Here is a 12,590-nt window from a genome sequence, read left to right on the forward strand (position 1 = left end):
CCTCTGCTCGACTGTGCATAGTCTCCCCTTCTGCTGACTGGCCGCTCGCGGTTTCCCTTGCAGTGGCCTCTTTCTCCTCCCTGTACCAGACCAGTTGCCAAGGAGAGCTGCACAGGAGCATTTCCTGGGCAGGTACTCGTGTGTCTCTTTAAGGGAAGCGGTGTTTGCTCCAGAGCGCCGCTCTGCCTCGTAGATGCTGTTCTCATCGCCCCTCATCCGCTCATCCCTCCGTGGTCCTGCCAGAGCCGCTCCGTGCCCTCTGGGAGAAGGGCCCCGACTCGCATGAGGACGTCTGTGCAGAATGCCTGTGCTTTGCTGGCGGACCCCCTCTGCTGCATGCCCTTCGTGGCTGAGCTCTGTCCCCACGTCGGGCAGGCCCTTACAGCCACACCTTCAGGCCTCAGGAGGTGACCTTGGGCAGCTAAGCCACAGATGCTGGCAGGGGGCAGTTCTTTGGGGCGAGCCTGGCCCCGGGGCTCAGCCCAGCTGACTTTTCCTGGGCTTCCGGTGGTCCGATTGGCTTTGCGAACCCACAAATTGGGCTGTGTCTGCCTCTCGTCGTGGGCTGGCCAGAGGCCCTACAGACCAGCCTTTGGCCCGTTGTTCCCAGGCCCTGGCAGGGGCGGGCTCTGACCTGCATGGCCCTTGGGCACACCTGGGTGCCCACATGTGGACAGGAGCCAGTTAGGAAAGGGCAGCGTGCAGACGGGCTCCGGCAGGCGGCTGACAGGCCGTGCGCGTGTGGGGCTGCGTGTGTGGCGGCCGCGGGCTGCGCTAACCCCCGGTCGCTTCCCCCTCCCCCGCCCCTGCCCTCACATCGGCACAGGAAATGCTGCTTCAGGGCATCGTACCCTCCTGAGCATTCCTCAGCTCGGGGTTGGCTTAGGCTCCGATAGTGCGCCTCAGCTTTCCAGAACGGGCTTCTGAGTCTGTGTGCGCGCACGGGTGTTTCTCCATCAGGCTTCTCCTCAGGTCCCATCACAGAGGGACTCTGGCCTCTTGTCCCGGTTCCTGGGGGCCGGTGTGGGCGTGCCACTCCTTCTGAGCTGGGACCCCGTCTTAGGCAGGGGCTCCTCCCTCATGGGCTCTTGGGCTTGGGTCCCGCCCCCGGCCGTTTCCCTTGCTGGAGCAGCAGCGGCGGGCGCTGTGGATCCTGGGCTGGGGATTCCAGGAGCCGGATGCCCCCCACGTCCCTACGTCCGGGAGCCTGTGTTGGAGACTCCCCGTGTCAGGGGTCACATCCAGGCCCCCGAGGGCGCCCTTCTCCAGCTGACTTGATGGGGTGTGGGCAGCTTAGAGCCACAGGCAAGGAAGGCCTTAGGTGAGGCTCTGTTGGGGGGCCGCTGTGCTCTCTTGCCGGGGAGAGGCTGGTACCTCGGGCCACGTGAGCTCCTGGGGGCCGGGCCAGCACCTAGTAGCCTCATCTGTGTCCTCCCAGACTCCGCGGTGGTTCTGGAGGAGGGAAGTCCCAGCGAGACTGATTTGCCAGGCGAGCCCACCGAGCTGGAGGACTTTGAGGCCACCCTGGGCCCAGAGAGGCGCTGTCGGCGCCCTGAAGCCTACAGTAGAGTGAGTACTAGGCGGGGGAGGGCGCTGTGGGAAGAGGGGCGGGGCCTCCGCTCCAGGCTTTGTGGCTCCAGCTGGCTTGCTGTGAACTCACACGAGGTTTTTCTTCCTCTTTTGTTATCTAAGAACTGGCTAGCTGTCCTTCCAAGTCCCTTCTGCGTGGATGGCCCGGGGCTTCCCGGTGGTCCCCGCAGGGCTAGTGGCTCATTGTCGGCATCCTGTGGCCCTGCTGCTCAGCACGGGCAGGAGTCATCCTAGGGGAGGGGGCGGGGCCGTGGCCATCCGCTTGCTGCCGAGTGGCTCCTGTGGCCCTGGCTGGGGGGCAGGTGGGGCTTCATCGCCCCCGAGTAGGCCCCTGGGAGGGTTCACTGGTGTCTTCCAACGAAGGCTCCCTGGACTCCTTCCTTTCCAGTCGTCTTCCAGCTCCAGCCAAGAGGAGAAGTCTTTCGCCGCAGAGGAGGTGGCTGCCGGAGGGCTCCCCATCGGGCGGGCCGTGTCTGCCGAGGGAGCCCGGCCCTCTGCGGGGCTCTCCTTCCAGCCCGCCCAGCCCCTCAGCAAGTCTAGCTCCTCGCCAGAGCTGCAGACCCTGCAGGATACACTCGGGGACCCTGGGGACAAGGCCGACGTTGGCCGGCTGAGCCCCGAGGCCAAGGCCCGCTCACAGTCCGGGACTCTGGACGGGGCAGGTGCCACCTGGTCGACCCCAGGTGAAGAGAGTCAGGGCCGGGGCCCTGCGAGGCCCGAGGGTCCCTCGCCTTCTGGCTGTCCCCGTTCCCCCGGTGGCCTGCGTCCCAGAGGCTACACCATTTCGGATTCAGCTCCGTCACGCAGAGGCAAGAGGGTAGAGCGGGACGCCTTCAAGAGCAGAGCTGGGGCCTCCAATACTGAGAAGGTGCCGGGCATCAACCCCAGGTGAGCCTTGCCCTTTTGGGCTGGAGCTGCCGGACGGTCCCCATGGGGACCCGGTGCCTGAGTGGCCCCCGGCCAAACAGACTGGGCTACAGGTCGTGTGGTCTGTGCCCCGTGGCCGGCGGGAGCCAGACAAGAGGGCAGTTCCTTCGGCGACGGGGCGGAGGTGCGCTTCTTTGTGCCTGGGGCGGCGGTGCCAGCAGTGACCAGGCCCGGCCCGGCCCTCCCGTCTCTGCCCCTGCAGCTTCGTGTTCCTGCAGCTCTACCACTCTCCTTTCTTTGGCGACGAGTCCAACAAGCCGATCCTTCTGCCTAACGAGGTATGTGTGCTTTCTCTCCGGTGCGGGGTCCCCCCGGGGCCTGGGTGGGGGACACCGTTGGGTGCCCACAGCCCAGGCTTGCAGAGACAAAGCCTCAGCTCCCTGTGGCAGCCTATAGTGACCCCTTCCCCAACCTGCCCCTGGGCGAGGAGAGCCCTCCCGGCACAGGCACCTGACGGGCTGGTGGTGGCACGACCTCCGCCCAAGGCTCAGGCGGGGCTCTGTGGCTACAGTCCTTCGAGCGGTCGGTGCAGCTCCTCGACCAGATCCCGTCCTACGACACACACAAGATCGCTGTCCTGTATGTGGGAGAAGGCCAGGTAAGGGTGCTGGGGGCCCGAGCCCAGCCGGATGGGCCTCCCTGGCTGGGGCTGGGTTCAGGGCCCGGCCCCTCGTCCACCACCGAGCTCAGTCACTGCGTCAGCTGCCAGAGCATCAAGTGCTCGTGGGGCCCTGTGCAGGCCGCTGTTCGAGTGCCCGGGATGCGGCGGGAGTGACAGCGGAGCGTGTGAGCACACGGTGCCCAGAGGGATGTTGGGGGCTGCAGAGATGGTGGTGGGTGCATGGATGCCACAGGTGTGGGCGGGGCACTGCTCACATCAGCGACCCGGGCACGGGGTGGCTGGCGCAGTGCCCACGGCGCGCACAGGGGGCCGGAGGCAGGATGGGGAAGTAGAGGGGAGGCGCGGACGGCCTCAGGGCTGCGTGTTGTTCCCAGGGAGGTGGGAGGGCCATGAATGGTTCTGAGCCGAGGGTTGGAGGTAACTCGGCCCCAGCCTCCGGAGCATCGTTCTGGCTGCCGCACGAAGAGCCGGTGGAAGCGGGGCGCCCCTCGTCCCCATGAGATGAGCAGGCCTGCGGGGCGGGGCTGGGATGCCACGGAATGCCAGCCTCTGGTTGTGTTTTCGGTCCGCCTGAGCAAATTGGCTGGTGGACCCGTGCTCTGGGCGAGAGACGGGGTCCAGATGGCGCCCCCGGGTGCGCGCCGGGGCCCCGAGGAGCCGGGCAGGGGCGGGTGCCGTCGAGCTCCTCTCTCCCCACAGAGCAGCAGCGAGCTCGCCATCCTGTCCAACGAGCACGGCTCGTACCGGTACACAGAGTTCCTGACGGGCCTGGGCAAGCTCATCGAGCTTAAGGACTGCCAGCCGGATAAGGTGTACCTGGGCGGTCTGGACGTGTGCGGGGAGGACGGCCAGTTCACTTACTGCTGGCACGATGACATCATGCAGGGTATGCGCCTTCCGCCGGCCCGCACTCGAGGCTGAGGGTGGCCGAGGGTGGCCGAGGGCCTGACTTCCCCCGATGGGGATGGGGGGTAGCAGTGGGGCTGGCGCCTCTGCGTCCGGGAGCTATGCCCTCGGGGTGAGGAGGCAAGGCTGCTGGCCAGGCACCGGAGGGGGCGGGTCCCACAGGCCCGAGAGCCTCGGGAGGAACCAAGAGGCGCCCTGAGCTGGTGCTCTGCCTGGGGCCATGCCAGGCCCCGCTCAACTTGGCCCCATGCGCCTTGCAGCTGTCTTCCATATCGCCACCCTGATGCCCACCAAGGACGTGGACAAGCACCGCTGTGACAAGAAGCGCCATCTGGGCAACGACTTTGTGTCCATTGTCTATAATGACTCCGGCGAGGACTTCAAACTGGGCACCATTAAAGTGAGTGGGGGCCCTGGAGGCGGGCGCAGGTGGGCACCCCTGGCTCGAGTCTACATCTCTGGGCAAGTGCTCTCGCTGGTCTGTGACGAGTGCAGACAGCAGGCACTGTCGGGGTCAGTACGGCAATAAAAGGACCTCCAGTGCCTCCCGCCGCCAGTTGGAGTAGGCACGTCCCCCCCCCCCCACCAAGCCAGTGTCCCCTGTAATGACAACAACGGGGACAGCGGCCCTCATGGGAGCCAATGAGCCTAGTGGGGGGCCGGGCACAGAGCAGGGATTTGTGTCCCTGCGTCTCGGAGTCCCCCTCTCTGACACCTCCCTCGTGTCCTCACACAGCACTGGGGTGTGCCCCGTGGCCTCCTCGCCTTCCCTAGATGACGATGCTAGGGCCCAAGGCCCCGGTGAGGAGGCTGTGGGGGTGGGGGGGGGAGGCGGGCTCCACCCAGGAGACTTGGGGTGTGAGGCATGTGGAAGGCAGGGTCGGGGGGAAGGTCCGAAGCTCACAAGTGTTCAGATTCTAAACCCAACAGCAAGCCTCAGAGGGGGTCGCTGAACGCGAACACGCGGGTGCTGGTGAGAGTCCAGTCGCGGGCCAGGGTGCCCGAGGGGTGGCACGGAGCTGGGGTGGGTGTGTGTGGTGCACACCCAGAGACGCACAGGGAAGCGGTCCGCCTGTGTAGGCATTGGGGCTGCTCTCGGGACGACAGGGAGGCAGCTGGCAGCCAGGTGGCAGCAGGAGTCACGGGTAGCACAGGCAGGCGAGGTGGGGGTCATGCGCCTGTTTAGGGTCGTGACTGGACCTGAACTCGGGGGGATTCAGTTGGTGGGGTCTGGATGTGCAGTCGGGCTTTAGGAGGGAGGGCGGCCCGGGGGAGGAGATGAGGGACAGCCCTGCCCCCGGGCTCGGTCGGAAGTGTGTCTACGGGGCTAGTGACCGAAAGGGCAGGTTTGTGGAGTCAGCACGCGCCTCTCGGAGCCGAGCGAGAAAGGGGCAAGGCCCGGGGTGACCTCTGCCCTTGTCTGCGCAGGGCCAGTTCAACTTCGTCCACGTGATCATCACCCCCCTGGACTACGAGTGCAACCTGGTGTCCCTACAGTGCAGGAAGGGTGAGCCCTGGGGCCGGGCGGGGAGGCCCTCGCGGCCCTGAGCCCCTCGCGAGCTCTGTGTCTCCTCAGACATGGAGGGCCTCGTGGACACCAGCGTGGCCAAGATCGTGTCTGATCGCAACCTGCCCTTCGTGGCCCGTCAGATGGCTCTGCACGCCAACGTGAGCAGAGGGGTCGGCCCGGGGCAGGGTGGGACGGGCCCAGGGGTGCCGGCCACAGGGGCCTCAGCGCTCCCCGTCTCCCACCCCAGATGGCCTCCCAGGTGCACCACAGCCGCTCTAACCCCACGGATATCTACCCGTCCAAGTGGATCGCCAGGCTCCGTCACATCAAGCGGCTGCGCCACCGGGTAGGGCAGGTGGGCCTCAGATGCCTTGCGGGGAGGGGGGCGTGCACTGGCATCCATCTCAAGGAGGGCAAGTGCCCCCCCTTCTTCCTGAAGGCTCCCCGTCCCCTCCAGATCCGCGAGGAAGCCCACTACTCCAACCCCAGCCTGCCACTGACGCAGACGCACCCTCCGGGCCACGCCAAGGCCCCGGCCCCGGCCGAGCCCATGCCCACGTACGAGACGGGCCAGCGGAAGCGCCTCATCTCCTCTGTGGATGACTTCACCGAGTTCGTGTGAGCCGGGTCCCGTGCCCCGCCGTTATTTGCGCAAATGAAATAAAGCAGTGGTGCAGCCCCGGCCTCCCCCCACCGTGTCACTCAGAGCCAGACGCGGATGCAGTCAGCCAGCTGGTTTATTTGACTTTGTCGGGTGGGGATGGGATCAAGGCTGTAGCTATGGCCACACCCATGGAGGTGGTACAGGGCCTGTCGGGCTGCGGCCGGGGGGGCCACCCTGCCACCACCCACGTGTTCTCCGGTACACAGACCCTCACCTGCCCCGGCCCCGGGAGCCAGCCCCGGGGCAGGGCTCCTTCCACCCTGGAGTTCTGGTGCCGCCCGCGTCCTACTCCTCCCCCAGACCTGACACCCGCAGGTCTGGGCTCTGCCCTCTTGCTGTCACAGCCCAGGCAGAGAGCAAGGCCACGGGGGTGGGGAAGGGGGTGGCGACAGGAAGTGCCACCGAGGCGATGGCTGGGCCCTTCCAACAAGCCTCCCATCCCGGCCCCAGGCCCAACTTGGATCCAACTCTGGTTAGGTGTCTGGGGAGGGAGGCCAGCTCTGCAGCCCCAGCACCCCTCCCCACAGGAGACGGGGGGCATGGAGCCACTGCAGCCACCAGGTCCCTCGGCCCTAATGAAAAAGAGAGCGACGTACAAAAATACATTTTTAACCCCGTATAAATTACTGACAGAGACACTGCGGCTGAAGGTGCGTGCACTCAGCAGGGGCAAGGAAGAGGTAATAACTTAGGGGGAGACGACGGGAGGTGCAGGTTCCCCTCCCCGAAGCCTGGATCCTTAGCAAAGGGGAGATGTCTGCCCAGGAGGTGGGGCCGGGCACAGCCCGCTGTACCTGAGGACTCCGGTAATAAATTAGCATCTCAGAGGCTGGGCACTCAGCCCAATACTGCTGTGTCCTCCCACGGGGAGCCGGGGAGGGGACCCTGGGTCCTGGCTGCCCACATGGCGTCTTTAAAGTGCTGAGACCCACAGAGAGAGAGAGAGAGACGACTGCTCCCTGGGGGCCTTCGTGCAGCTCTTCTGCCTGGCCCAAGACCGTAAGGGTGGCAGAAATTAATACTGAGCGGTGTCTGCTCTGGCTCCCTCTGCAGAGCAGACTGAAGCCAGAGGCCCATCCCAGGGACGGGGTGTGAGCCCAGGACCCCCGGGGACTAAGTGCTGCCGGGGTGGACCTTGTTCTTAGCCCGCAGGGAAACCCTGCAGGGGCCCGGGGCCAGACCCACGCCACGACTGGCCCGGGCAAGACGGCCAGGCAGGGCTGGCCGCAGGTCTGAGGAGGGGCTGGGGGCACCCGTGCTCCTGCGGCCTTGCAGGCTCTGAAGCCTCTGCTCCAGCCGGTAGACATCCTCCGTGGCCTGGTTGAGTCGGTCGAACTGGGTCAGAAGGGCCTCGAACACGGCTTGGAGGCGAGAGGGCTCGGGCTCCCCACGCGGCCCCAGCCGGCTCAGGCCCCCGCTGGGTGTGTCCAGCTGGCTGGAGGCCGTGGAGGGCCGGGAGGCGTCTGAGTCCCCACTGGGGGGGGGTGCGTCCGGCGACGACTTGGAGCCCCTGGAGGAGCGCGAGGGCAGCGGTTCCATCCCTTCAAACCGGACTTTGTGACGGAACTGGGGGCGGCACAGGGGCTCCGTCAGTCCGGCTGCACCCCGGGCTCCCCTGGGCCCAGGGTGCGTCCCTCTCCCCCCCACTGGGCCGTACCCACCTCCTTAACCTTACTGAAGCCCATCCAGAGGCGCAGCCTGCGCAAGAACAGCTCCACCATTTCGTAGTCCTGCGGCTCCCAGGCCGGCCGGTAGAGCTCCCCACGCAGCGTGTGGTACCGCCACCGCAGGAGGACCGCCCCCAGCCTCAGGGCCCCCCACAGCCGCAGCGCCCAGAGCCCAGTGCACAGCAGCGGGGAGAGGCGCCAGGACTCCGCAGGGCACGGGGCAGGACCCCCAGACCCGGGGCACGGCACCAAGATGGCCCTCAGGGCGCTCCGAAACGAGTCCACGCAGGAAGCGACCAGCTGCCAGGGGAGGGGGCACGCGTGAGGGGCGCGTCCCGGGCTGAGCCCCCCCCCCCTCCCCTGACGGCCTCGCCGCCACCTACCAGAACGGCCAGCTGGGCATACGCCACGGCGAGCACCACCAGGCCCAAGGCCGCACCCACGAGCTCCGGCAGGGCCCTGTACAGCGTCTTGCCGAAAACCGACCACTGGCGCACGAAGCGCAGCTGCTGGGCGGCCTGGGGGCGAGCGGTGTCAGTTGACCGAACCGCCGCCAGTTCGACCCGACCCGGCCCGGGCCCCAGCGGACCCCCGCCAGCCCAGCCCTCACCTTGACCAGCAGGAGAAAGAGAAGCGAGGCGGCCAGGCCGCGAGCCGCGGAGCTCAGCTGCGCCACCTGCTCGAAGCTGGTGAAGCGGCGCGGGCGGCGGCGCACGAAGCGGGTCCACTGGCGGTCGGCGACACCCAGCTGGGCCAGGCGCACGAGCGCCGCGGCCGCGGTCAGGGCCACCAGCAGCCACCGCGCCCAGGCTCCGGACTGTGCGGCGCGCGTCCGCCCTTCCCGGCGCCACACACGCGCCTCGGCCACCGAAAAGTACAGCGCGAACAGCAGCAGGCTCACCTGCGGGGGCGGGGCGAAGTGAGGGGGAGGGGGCGGGGCGAAGTGAGGGGGAGGGGGCGGGGCGAAGTGAGGGGGAGGGGGCGGGGCGAAGTGAGGGGAAGGGGCGGGGCGAAGTGAGGGTGGAGGGGCGGGGCGGCGGGGCGGCGGGGGCGGGCGCGGGCGCGGCCGGCACCCACCGAGGTGAGCAGTGGCAGCGAGAGGCCGGAACTCAGGCGTCGCAGCGCGAACGGGCGCACGCTGACTGCGGTCACGGCGTGCCCGGCCACCGGGAACTCGAGGCGCAGCGTGACGGCGGCATGTAGCCCCACGGCCGGGCTGTAGCGCGTGAGCTCCACGAACACCGCGCGGCTCCTACACGGCGAGAGGGCCGGGCGGGGTAAAATGACTGGGTGTCTTCCCAGAGAAAGGGGCTTGGGCGGCGGGTGACGCGGGGCCCGGGGAGGAGGTGGAGGCCGAGCGGTCAGTGAGGTGCGTGGGGAAAGATGGGGACACGGAAAAGCGGCGGGGTGGGGGAGTGGACCGCGGAGGGGCAGGGCTCCGGAGGAGGGCCGCCTGGGGACCCCCGTGTGCCCGCCGGAAGCGCCGCAGTGTGGAAAGGCGGGGACAGGTGGAGCGCGAGCACCTGTTGTCGATCCAGTTGTGCAGCTGCAGGAAGCCCAGCTGCGCGCGGCTCTCTTCCAGGCTCAGCCCCAGCTCCTGAACGTAGCCCCCGCTGTCGTACACGGCGCAGTAGCCCCAGGACCAGACCCTGCCGGCGAGGGGACGGCGTTAGAGCAAGGTCCCAGCCCTGGAAGAACCTGGGAGGCAAGGCTGGCTGGGGCTAGGGGGCGCCCGTGGACAACAACCCCCCCCTCCCTGCGTCCCGGATCCTCCCGGATCCCGGGGCCCTCCCTCTGTGCTCACCCCAGCAGGTCTGGCGCAGAGTAGGCCCACGTCTCGGAGCCGTTGTGGGCAGCACTGCCCCAGCCGATGCCATAGTCGCCTGTGCTGAAGGAGCCTGCGGCTGCCGCGCACATGGGCACGCCCGGGCGAGCCGGGTCTGGGCAGAGTGCTGAAAGCAGAGGGGGAGTTCTTTGCCAGCTGGGCTCTACGTGACCCCACCAGGCCCTCCCTGCAACCCAGAAGGCAGAAGTCACAGTGTCACAGATGGAGAAAGTAAGGGACGCACAGCTAGACAGCTAGAACCAGAACGCAGCCAGGGGTGTCTCTTTGGGAGAGAGCAAGGACGCAGTGCCAGGCCTCCCTCCACGGCTCACCTTCCTGCAGCCGCACCTGCCGCAGTCGCGGGGGCCCCAACTCTGGGCTGGACTGGTTCCCATGGATGTAGGGGAGCAGGACGTGGGACATCCACGGCCAAAACTCCTCAGACCTGCTCACACAGACAGAGTCCCGTGTTCTACCCGGCAGCGCCCTGCACCCCTGGGGGCGGGGGTGGTCAGAGGCCCACAGAGCACTGCTCCTGCCGCCCCAGCCCAGCCAACAGCACGCTGCCAGTGCCACGGGACGGGACGAGGTCAAGACCCAGAAGCCTCAAGCTCAGCAGACTGACATTTGGAGCAGGAAGTGTTATGGGGCGATTCTGGGTACTCTAAGATTATTTACTTATTTGTTTTGAGAGAGACACAGACAGCATGAGCGGGGTAGGGGTAGAGAACGAGGGAGACAGAATCCCAAGTAGGGTCCCCAATGTCAGGACGCAGTCTGATGCGGGGCTTTCACCCCCGACACCATGGGATCGTGACCTGCACCGAAACCAAGACTCTGACGCTCAACTGACCGGGCACCCCCAGGCGCCCCGGGACGTTTTGAACAGTGCCTCCGGTCCCGTGTTGCCAACACCACCTACTCCGGTCCTGACACCCCACGACAATCCAAGACGCTGCCCCACGTCCCCTGGGGACTGGGTTGCACCAAGGACAAGATCGAGATGGGATCTGGCGGGCATCAATGCCTCCCCGGCCTGGCAGGTGGACACGCGCATGTGCACGGGGGTGCCTGTACCGGGTGATGGCCAGGAAGGCCTGGCTGCCGAGCTCCTGTTTGATGGCACTCTGCAGGCGGTAGGCATGGCTGTGGCAGGAAGCGTCCCCATGGTTGGCCAGCAGCGTCACCAGCAGGAAGAGCATGTATACCAGGAAGCTCTGGGGGCAGGGACGGCCCTGGGGTCAGCCAATCCCAGTGTGGCCCACCGTCACGGCACTAGCCAGCAAACCGCCCGTGGCCAAGGTGCCTGGTGCCAGCGGGGCGGCACAGACACCCGCCAGCATCCTGCCAGAGGGGTGGACAGGTGGTCCCTCCAAAGGCAGAGAAGATGGCCCCTAGGGCCTGCGAGGCTGCTCATCGAGCCGGGCACGGGAAGAGGCACAGCAGGGCACAGGCACCGGGAGCTGGGGGTGAGGGGGGCGGGGGCGGGGGCGAGAGGGCCACAGGGCGCACGCGCGGGGTCTCCGAGGGAGCACCCGCAAGAAGGTGCGGTTTCAGCCAGACGCGAGACAGGAGAGCGGCTCACCCTCAGCATCCCGTGCAGCTTCTTGACCTTTCGGGCCTCTTCCTTCGCCAGGAAGAGCGCAAAGCCGTGTGGGGGCCGCACACGGGGCACACGCTCGCTCACAGGGGTCACAGCCGGGCTCTCCACCAGGGTGTCATCCTCGTCGGGGTGTAGCCGCTTGGCCACCAGGGAGAAGTACAGGGCCTCCAGCAGGACCTGGGCCAAGGGAGGCGTCAGAGGGGCCCACAGGCGCCAGGGACTGGCAGCCCGGCCCCCCAACGTCCCACTCACCTTGAGCGGCTCCCAGCCGAAGAAGGAGGCCAAGAAGCTGGAGCTGCTCGAGAGGAGCCACATCACACCCACACCAGGGGAGAAGCCGGCACCCACCCAGCCGGAGACCCCCACAGCCACAGCCACCAAGAGCAGGCTGAGTCCGTGGGCCAGGGGAGCACACCAGGCTGGCAGCAGCCGCCTCCGCAGACCGTCCACCAGTCCTGGGGAGGAAGACAGGTGACGGGCAGCCCACGGGGAGGGGCCCGGAGGGGCGTCCTGGGGACACGAGAGCACACCTGTCCTGGCGGGCTTTGCTGACTGGAGCCGCTCCCAGGTCAGACCCGGGCTGGGCAGCCCCCTGTCCCCCAGCCTCTGCAGCATCAGCGTCTCCGTCCTCTCCGCAGGAGCGCTGGACCTGAGGCACAGAAAGGGGGGGAGGGGGGAGGCGTAGCCCGCGCTCAGCTGTGGGCCCACAGCACGACGTCCCCGAGCCCCCCTACCCCTGCACCCCGCCCCCCGTGTCAGCCGAGAGAAGACACTGCCCCAAACCCGGGTAGATACAGCGCTGGGGCTCAGACCACCACCGGTGACTCTGGGAAGGGCCCCCGATGCCTGCCCTGCCCCTCAGGCCGAAAACCCATGTCAGCCTCCGCTGCCGTCTCCCCCTCGCTCGCTGCTCCTCCACCCACGGACAGAGTCCTCTCCCATCGTGACCCCAGCAGCGGTGGCTCGCAGCACGGCTGAAGCGGCCCCAAGGCTCCGGGTTCGCGTCGCGACCTTCCGGGACACACTCCGCACACCTCGCGTCTTCGCCCCCAACCTCCCCACGCAGACCCACGTTTCACAAAGGGACCGCGCGCTGACGCAGCTCTGTGACCCAAGATGCAACTCTTGAACAAGGAAACCCCTTTGTCTCAAAACTCCGACAGTATCTAGGGTTCCCGGGGCCGAGAGAAGTGTGTGCGGCCCACGGCGCCACACTGACCTGGCCGGCTGCACAGCTGCCCCACCAAGGAACGGGGGCTCCGGGGGCGGGGGGATG

At 67.5% G+C, this 12,590-nt stretch overlaps 2 protein-coding genes across 19 annotated transcripts in view; one reads left to right on the forward strand and one right to left on the reverse strand.

The window, feature by feature from the left end:
* Nucleotides 1-6,239, forward strand: part of TSC2 (TSC complex subunit 2) — a 35,956-nt gene extending 29,717 nt beyond the window's left edge. For 5 of the 18 annotated variants that reach the window (XM_053893713.1, XM_053893718.1, XM_053893712.1 and 2 more), the window contains 11 exons: nucleotides 64-132; nucleotides 1,439-1,569; nucleotides 1,979-2,478; nucleotides 2,720-2,795; nucleotides 3,029-3,115; nucleotides 3,839-4,025; nucleotides 4,306-4,445; nucleotides 5,474-5,552; nucleotides 5,622-5,713; nucleotides 5,803-5,910; nucleotides 6,013-6,239. In XM_053893713.1, coding sequence (XP_053749688.1) covers nucleotides 64-132; nucleotides 1,439-1,569; nucleotides 1,979-2,478; nucleotides 2,720-2,795; nucleotides 3,029-3,115; nucleotides 3,839-4,025; nucleotides 4,306-4,445; nucleotides 5,474-5,552; nucleotides 5,622-5,713; nucleotides 5,803-5,910; nucleotides 6,013-6,177 — 1,634 coding nt within the window. In that variant the 3' untranslated portion in view covers nucleotides 6,178-6,239. Of the gene's footprint in view, nucleotides 1-63; nucleotides 133-1,438; nucleotides 1,570-1,978; nucleotides 2,479-2,719; nucleotides 2,796-3,028; nucleotides 3,116-3,513; nucleotides 4,026-4,305; nucleotides 4,446-5,473; nucleotides 5,553-5,621; nucleotides 5,714-5,802; nucleotides 5,911-6,012 lie in introns of those variants that run through there. The other 13 variants (XM_053893714.1, XM_053893726.1, XM_053893728.1 and 10 more) reach the window with 4 other exon arrangements.
* Nucleotides 6,240-6,274: 35 nt separating this feature from the next.
* Nucleotides 6,275-12,590, reverse strand: part of PKD1 (polycystin 1, transient receptor potential channel interacting) — a 44,263-nt gene continuing 37,947 nt past the window's right edge. The window contains 12 exon segments of the mRNA XM_053893711.1: nucleotides 6,275-7,785; nucleotides 7,881-8,186; nucleotides 8,270-8,404; nucleotides 8,497-8,787; nucleotides 8,964-9,138; nucleotides 9,410-9,535; nucleotides 9,691-9,838; nucleotides 10,044-10,156; nucleotides 10,789-10,928; nucleotides 11,297-11,491; nucleotides 11,567-11,769; nucleotides 11,845-11,963. Of these exon segments, the coding sequence (XP_053749686.1) occupies nucleotides 7,333-7,785; nucleotides 7,881-8,186; nucleotides 8,270-8,404; nucleotides 8,497-8,787; nucleotides 8,964-9,138; nucleotides 9,410-9,535; nucleotides 9,691-9,838; nucleotides 10,044-10,156; nucleotides 10,789-10,928; nucleotides 11,297-11,491; nucleotides 11,567-11,769; nucleotides 11,845-11,963 (2,404 nt within the window). The 3' untranslated portion in view covers nucleotides 6,275-7,332.

This window comes from Panthera pardus, unplaced genomic scaffold, assembly GCF_024362965.1.
Source record: "Panthera pardus isolate Hobbes unplaced genomic scaffold, ASM2436296v1 HiC_scaffold_4, whole genome shotgun sequence".
NCBI classification, from domain to species: domain Eukaryota; kingdom Metazoa; phylum Chordata; class Mammalia; order Carnivora; family Felidae; genus Panthera; species Panthera pardus.